Source organism: Salmo salar, chromosome ssa22 (assembly GCF_905237065.1).
Source record: "Salmo salar chromosome ssa22, Ssal_v3.1, whole genome shotgun sequence".
In the NCBI taxonomy this organism is placed as follows: domain Eukaryota; kingdom Metazoa; phylum Chordata; class Actinopteri; order Salmoniformes; family Salmonidae; genus Salmo; species Salmo salar.
Window position 1 is genome coordinate 43,634,905 of NC_059463.1, and position 7,948 is coordinate 43,642,852.

General features: G+C 37.4%; 1 protein-coding gene across 2 annotated transcripts; it reads left to right on the plus strand.

Annotated features, from left to right (window-relative positions):
• Nucleotides 1-4,746: 4,746 nt before the first annotated feature.
• On the plus strand, nucleotides 4,747-7,515 carry cd8a (CD8a molecule). 2 transcript variants are annotated; one of them, NM_001123583.1, is given in 7 exon segments: nucleotides 4,914-4,998; nucleotides 5,430-5,759; nucleotides 5,908-5,994; nucleotides 6,171-6,281; nucleotides 6,490-6,529; nucleotides 6,705-6,772; nucleotides 7,170-7,512. In NM_001123583.1, coding segments are annotated over 6 exon segments (681 nt in total). In that variant the 5' UTR covers nucleotides 4,914-4,943; the 3' UTR covers nucleotides 6,763-6,772; nucleotides 7,170-7,512.
• Nucleotides 7,516-7,948: the final 433 nt, after the last annotated feature.

Below are 7,948 nucleotides of genomic sequence, written 5' to 3' on the forward strand. Positions count from 1 at the left end.
GAGCCTTCTTCTAACTACATTTGAATGGCGAGTTACTCAAACCTTCTGTGTGTCTAATGTGGTCCTAAATATTCAGGGAACTCTCTCTCTCATAGGCATCCCCTGGTGATCCCTCTAGACACAAACACACACAACACACAACACACACTGTTTTGGGTTGGAGAGCCCTCATTGTGAGTAAGACAGGGAAGCCCAGGTAGGGGTAGAGAAAAAGCACCATGGAGGGTTAGGTGAGTCAACACAGATACAAAGGGATGGAAACTGGTTAACTGTCAGAGCCCCTATATCTCTGTCTGACTGGCTCTTCCTGGACACCCACCTTCTAACTACAGAACACACCAACACAATGCACAATCCCCCTGTGATTATGAGTTATTGCGTCACTTACAGGCCTACAGTTTCAGGCACTGACATTCAACATGACATTCAGATTCTAGTTACTTTAGGCTACCATAAAGTAAGTAAAAGTCGTCTTTCCTTTTCCAAAGTAAAGAAAGGGCATGAGGTGACGCAAGACATGATTGCAACATGAACAAGGCGAGAGGAGCACTTAATTGCATTTCTCAAATGGAAACTTAAATGGAACAGTTTGTATGCCCACAGCCACCCCAGCTAGCACATTTGGTTCCTTGGAAGTTGTGGGAACATATGTTTTTGGTTACACATTGGTTGAGGGATCAAAGCCATAGGTTTCCTGAACAGTAATATGTAACTTTTTTTAAGCATCTGTTCTCGGAACGTTTGTTTTTAGGTTGTAGGGAGGTTCTAAGAACGTTTTACTCTGGTTCCTTTAAAGTTTTTCTGTGAGGTTTTATTAATGCTCTGAGAACAGAAATTATGTTATTTGGAGGTTTTTCAATAACTTCCTGAATACTTTCACTGAATATTTCAAACGACTTTTAATAACACTGCTGTCTAATGGGAAAACTTTTTTTTTACTCCAAAGCACAGATAGGACACATGGAAATTAATTTCCTTAGGCATTAATCATACAAACAAATTAATTTGTTATTGTGACACGGCATCAATGAGATACAAATCAGTTCATTTTAGCCTATTTAAACAGAGTCCAGTTCAAAGGAAACAAGCACTCATTAAGATCAGATGTGGCCAATTAGTGGGCGCGCCAACACACTAAACAAGATAGAGGATAGAGAGAGTTTTGTTGATGCTGAGAAGGGAATAGAATACCACAGTATGAGTCATACTACCCATAACACCTAGCGGTCAAACAGAGAAATGGTTCCAATCGTTTTCCACCATTCATTTTTCCCATTGGGGATTTTAGAAACACTTTTTTTTTTAAAGGGATGTGTTTCGTGTAGGCTTACACTGGCATGACGTTTTGATAACTGATGATCTGGACTAGACTGCCTAATCGAGGCAAAGGTAGGAATCTCTGGATTAACTATCTAATGTTAGCTAAATGTACTAATGAATACATTTGCAAAATGTCTTTATGGCCAATTCTTTGAACTGTCTTGTGCAAGTTTTAAATTGACACAATACCTTTTAGCAAAGGTGTCAGCGAAAGATGACATATAAGTGTTTCTAAAATCCCCTATGGGAAAAATGAATGGTGGAAAAGCAGTGGTGTAAAGTACTACTCAAGTAGTTTTTGAGGTACCTGTGCTTACTCTATTTATATTTTTGACTACTTTTAGTTTTACTTCACTACATTCCTAAAGAAAATAATGTACTTTTTACTCCATCCATTTTCCCTGACATCCAAAATTACTCATTACATTTTAATGCTTAGCAGGACAGAAAATTTGTCCAATTCATGCTCTTATCAAGAGAATATCCCTGGTCATCCCTACTGCCTCTGATCTGGCGGACTCACTCAATACACATGCTTCATTTGTATATTATGTCTGAGTGTTGGAGTGTGACCCTGGCTTTCCCTAAATAACAAAATATAAATAAAATGGCATCTGGTTTGCTCAATATAAGAAATTTGAAATCATTTGTACTTTTACTTTTGCTTTTGATACTTAAGTATACTTTAGCAATTACATTTACTTTTGATACTTTAGTATATTTAAATCCAAATACATTTATACTTTTTGTAGTATTTTACTGGGTGATTTTCACTTTTACTTGACTCATTTTCTATTAAGGTATCAGATCCTGGTTCGAGTCCATGCTCTGTCGCAGCCGGCCGCGACCGGGAGACCCATGGGGCGGCACACAATTGGCCCAGCGTCGTTCAGGTTAGGGGAGGGTTTGGCCGGCTGTTCTTGTCCCATCGCACTCTAGCAACTCCTGTGGCGGGCTGGGTGCAACGCACGCTGACACAGTTGCCACGTGTACAGTGTTGTACAGTGTTTCCCCTGACACACTGATGCAGCTGGCTTCTGGGTTAAGCGGGCATTGTGTTTCAGAGGACGCACGGCTCTCGACCTTCGCCTCTCCTGAGTCCATACGGGAGTTGCAGTGATGAGACAAAATTGTGGAGAATAAGGGGTAAAAAATTCCAAACGAGTGAAACCATTTCCAATGTGGGGCTCTATTGATATATTTAAGCTATAAGGCCTGAGGACGTGTGGTATATGGCTAAGGGCTGTTCTTAGGCATGGTGTAACTCAGATTGGCTGTCAGCGCCCGAACCAGTTTATAATTTCAAATAACATTCTTAGAATGTTCTCTGAACGTTACTAAAGTTTTCTTGTGGTTTTTATGGAAAGTTTTCTTAACGTTCTTTGAACAATTTGAGAACATGACTTTAAATAGAACCATGAGGAAACCTGTAGGAAACGTTATGCTGAAGTACTGAAATTCCCACAGAAGAACGTTGTTTGTTAATGTTCTTGGAACAATTTGAGAACATTACTTTAAATAAAACCATGATGAAACCTGTAGGAAACATTATCCTGAAGTACTGAAATTCGCACCGAAAACATTGTTTCAATGTCAAACCAGTTGGAGAATGTTCCTAGAACAATACCAACATTGTAATTAAATGTAACTTGTTTGAACTTTTAGGAAAAATTCTGTTAAAGTAATGAAATACCAAGAAAATATATATTTTTTGTCAAGTTCCTTAAATGTGCTCAGAATGTTCCAAAGTCAAGCAATTATCCTGCACCATTTTCAGAAAGTTGTAGGAAGGTTGTATGCAAAATAACTCTAGCACCACCACGCTCTAACCAAGCTGTAAGAAACATATGTTTTTCATAACGTTATTTGCTAGCTGGGGCGGGTCTAGCGAAGAGAGTGTTGCTTAATATTATATATATATATATATTGAAGTTAAACTCGTTTCCACATTTTTACAGGATGTAGGCCTATACAGCGTTGCGCCACATGTGATGTCACTAGGCTGATCGTATGAGTTGGTTTCTGCAGCCTACACTGTTCCGTAAGTCTGAGTCTTCTGTACATTCTTTCCATCGAATGTACATAAACTTCTTTGTACATATTTTAGCTGTGTTTCAAACTATTTCTAACTGAAGAGAAACGAACAACCACTAATCGTTTTATGGGAAAGGATAGCAGCTTTGCTGAAACAGACGAGTAGGACGATGTCATGGCTCTGTCCAGCGTGCTGAAACTGTTATGTCCTTGCCTACGTTTGACGAGGTTGGCCAAACTGTTAATATAATGTGGGCGACACATTCACCTACGCAAACAAATAGGCAAGAGATAGGTGATTATAACTATGGCCTGTATGTCCGCCAGCCTGTAGCGTAATATCCGTGTTGATAGGCCTATAGTCACATGCGTGAAAGGGCAATGAAGTGGATACATGAGTCTACATGGGTCTAGGCTACAGAGTTGATTTTTGAAAAATGTTAATGTCTCAAAGTTGGCTATTTTCGTAAAATGAGATTTTACTTTTGACGTGAACTATTTCTTGCATTTATGGGGCGATATAACCGAACATTCATTCGCATCACTCAATATCTCTGACGAATAAGCCTTGTTATTTATGAACGTTTATAGTTATAGATGTAAATGTTATCAAAATGAATCCAAAAGTTATCTAAATGTATTTAAATTATATTTTATTTGCACAAGGGAAGAACCCTACATTGTTGTATGAGCAACAAAACAATTATTTGAATGTTGTCTCAAATCATGTCATAATATTCAACCTTTTATTTCTTGACAAGCTGCTTACACATTTATTGAGAATCCTCGACTAATGCAATGCCTACTCACAATTTGTTATGTCTTTAGCAATATTGTATCCTTCCTGTACACTTGCCGCTGTTTTTTCTATTGTGAATTTAAAAAAATGAAATATGAGGAATTGAACAATTAAATAGCACAGCTGTGTTTCAAACCAGCCTATCCTAACGTATTTTCAGACACCCAGGTACCAGTTTATTTCTAATTATATTTCTAAATCTAATCTGCTATAGCCTATCTATGAAACGTTGACATAACACCACTGACGTAGGCTGTAGATTAGTAAATCACAGCCTAATGTTGACACGATATAGTCGTAGGCTACTACATGATTAATACATTACGCAACAAAGGTAATAGTATTAACACAAATAAATAAAATAACACTTATATCACTTTATAGACCTATTGATGATATTATTCGGCCATTCTTGCAATATGATGTTTATCAAAGTGGCAGCACAGAGGCACGTCCTCAAAAGTGTCTGTCATGACCTGCTGCTCTTGACTAAAATTCCTCCTTTGAAATGTTGACACATTGTGCTGTGTGTGCGCGCTTCAGAGCGCGTGTGGTTTTTTTGCGAAAGCCAGCCTGTCGAGAAGCGCAGCGCGGATTGGTGGGCTCTGCTCAAGCAGCCTTGCAGACCACCTTGGGGTGCACGAGCTCTGTGCAAGACTCCTGCAATGACCTCTTTTACCAGTGATGAAAGAAGACTTTGGGCGGGGTTTAGGGTCGTGTTGAGCGCCTCATCACACCTGTTTCTACATCCCATGAAGAAGAGCTTGAACGTGTTGCTGTGCAAAAAGACATGAAAATGGTCCAAAAGTGGATGGAGACACTTGTTTTACTGTTCTTTTGTCAAGGTAAGTCATACTTTTTCATATTACTATACTGTAGTACATTCATTCCCTTCAGAGTAGGATAGTTTTAAAGTCATGATGGATTTCAACAATGTTGCCAGAATACTTGCTCTCTCACAGACCTAGTTCATAAAAAGTGTTGCTATATTGGCTAGGCCTGCTCTACATAATTTTATATTGTATTTTAATTTCATTTTGAATGGTAACGTATTTGTTGGCCTAATCAATTCTGTGTTTTAGGTTTGTCTAGGGTGTATTTTTTAAATGAAATATATTGTTTAGGCTATAGCCTAAACATCATATGTGTCACATTTCAGTAATTGCATTTTGAATTAGCCTAATAAGACATCTTCAGTAATAAATTATGAATTTATTCATTCGTTGAATCTCTAATTTGTACTTTCGTACTTCCTTTTAATCACAAACGTTATCAGAAACTCTCCAACTGAGTTCTCTGACAGAGAAAACGGATGGAAAGAGGGTGGAGATCACTTGTGCACCAGTCTCTAAGATTAAGAGCAACATGGTGATTTGGTTTAGAGTGCAAGACAACGCTGGAATGGAGTTTATTGCATCATTTAGTACCAAGGACGGTATGAAGAAAACAGACTTTAACAATGAGGTCTTCAGCGAGGAGCAGATAAACAAAAACATCTTGATACTGAAGGCTTTCAAAAAGGCTCGAGATAGTGGCGTCTACAGCTGTGCATCAATCAATGGTAACGCGCTTGTGTTTGGTGAGGCAACTCGACTTGCTGGGCCAGGTGAGTAGGCTAGCTAGGCTACATTACATAAATAAATTGTATCAGAATTAATACAATTATAGAAATCAATGTTTTTTTTAAATCAGATGTTATTTATTGCCTATTAACAATCTGAAAGTTATCCATGCTAACACACCTCACTTTTTAGCCCCTACGACAACAACAACCACCACGACTACACCAATGACCACAGCCATAGAGCTAACCAGCTCTACAACTGCCAAGTCGTGCAAAGGTAGAATATTTATTGACATCATCATCACATGTATTCTTATCATAATATAAATGTCCTCATATTTTTTATTGAGTTGATTTGGATAATCATAATATAATTTTTCATTATCCAATGGTGTTTATCATTGTAACACATTTATCCCAAATGTCTTCCGTGTTTGACTTGTGTTTTTGCAGTGGGAAAGGTGGACCCTACTGCATCCTGTGATTTGATCGTTTGGGCACCATTGGCTGCTGGCTGTGGCCTCCTCTTCCTCCTCATCATCATCACTGTATGCCACTGCAACCGTGAGTCCTGCATTCACTCACCAATATACCCCCATGTATCTATGAAACACCCACCCACCAAACAAAACTGATGTAAATATGCTGCCTTCATTTTCCAGTTAGAATGTAGGAACATTTTCATATAATTTCCATATCATTTTTTAAAGAAATTATTAATAATATTATATCAATATTATATATTATTTATTTGTTGTTTCTTTTGCTTCAGGGATAAGAACGAAACGATGCCCACATCATTACAAAAGACAGTACGTTTTCCTTCTTTAATATGTCAAACATGAGTCCTGTTATGACGTATGCAGCCTAGAAAATGTGTAGTTGAAAAAAGAGAAGGTCCGCACTTTTGGGAGTTTTCTCCCCTAAAAGTCCACCTGAGTTTGTAGTTAGAAAGACAAGCTCCTCTTATTTTTTTATTGTATTCAGGCCGAGAATGGCAGCCCCGGGGCAACAACATCCTATAGCCAACAACAGACTTTTCTAATCCTGAACAGGTATATCATGAATAAACTCTCCTCAACCTAAATATTCCTTTTACGTTCTAAATTGAGAGGTGTGTTTTAGTATAGGATAAAGCAGCATGCACAAGCTGTTTGAACACAAAAATAATATATTGGTTCATTCAAAAATTATTTCACATAATAATCTTTTGTGAATATTATTGTTCAGTGTTTATAGTAAGGTAATTCAACTTCTTGCTGTAAAAAACAAGAGAACCCAAAACACACCCTATTGTTTGAGTGACTACATTTAAAAAAATAACAATTGAGCATATTAAAACTTCTACCTGACATTCACAATGTAGTTACTAATGCCTATAACACAGATGATGTATATAACACAGGTGATTTATATAGCTTACTACATGTTTATTGTCTATTCTTCTCACAGACACTGAGAGAGACGGAAGACGGTGCGACGTCTCTACTACCAACAATTCAGTTTGTTCTATTATATACATTTTTACTGAGACATTTACTCCGTAACACCATTGAAATAGTAGAAATAGAAGAATTCTCGCTCTCTTCATTTAATCAACATAATAGCTTTATGGCAGGTTTTTGAAGATGATTCATGTCGTTACTCAGTCTAATGACGAGATATGTATTGCTTATAGCTTAGTTTAAAATGATGTTATGAGATACTTTTCTCCTTATGACTTTCATGGCCTGTAAATGAAACCAAAGACAAAAGCTTTGCAGTGGAACTTCAATAAAACCAAGGTAACATTTTCTAACTCAAATAGTTGGAATTCTTCCTGATACTCATATTCAGTTTCTTTCTAGGCTTCTATGAATGTTTGGAAGAAATGCGCAATATAAAGCAATATTTTTGGAATGCTTGAATGATTGAACCATAGTGTATGTAATTGTGTGTTCTTGTTACTGTAGGACCATGTTAGAGTGAACCTCTATCTCCGTTACTCTCTATTAGTAACCTCTTATAAATCTGAATGAAAAGACAGAAATGGTGAAACCACATAGATTTGTATTCAAATGTTTTGTTTACAACACTTGAAATCTATTCAAATTCTACTCAAGTGCCCAAGGCCATTGCAGTAAAAAAAGAATAGCCTACTTAAACTGGGGTTGAACACATGTACCAAAGCTCCGAGAAGGAAGCAGCTTTGTAAAGCTTAGCAAAATTGAAAAACTACTGAGCTGCTTCGT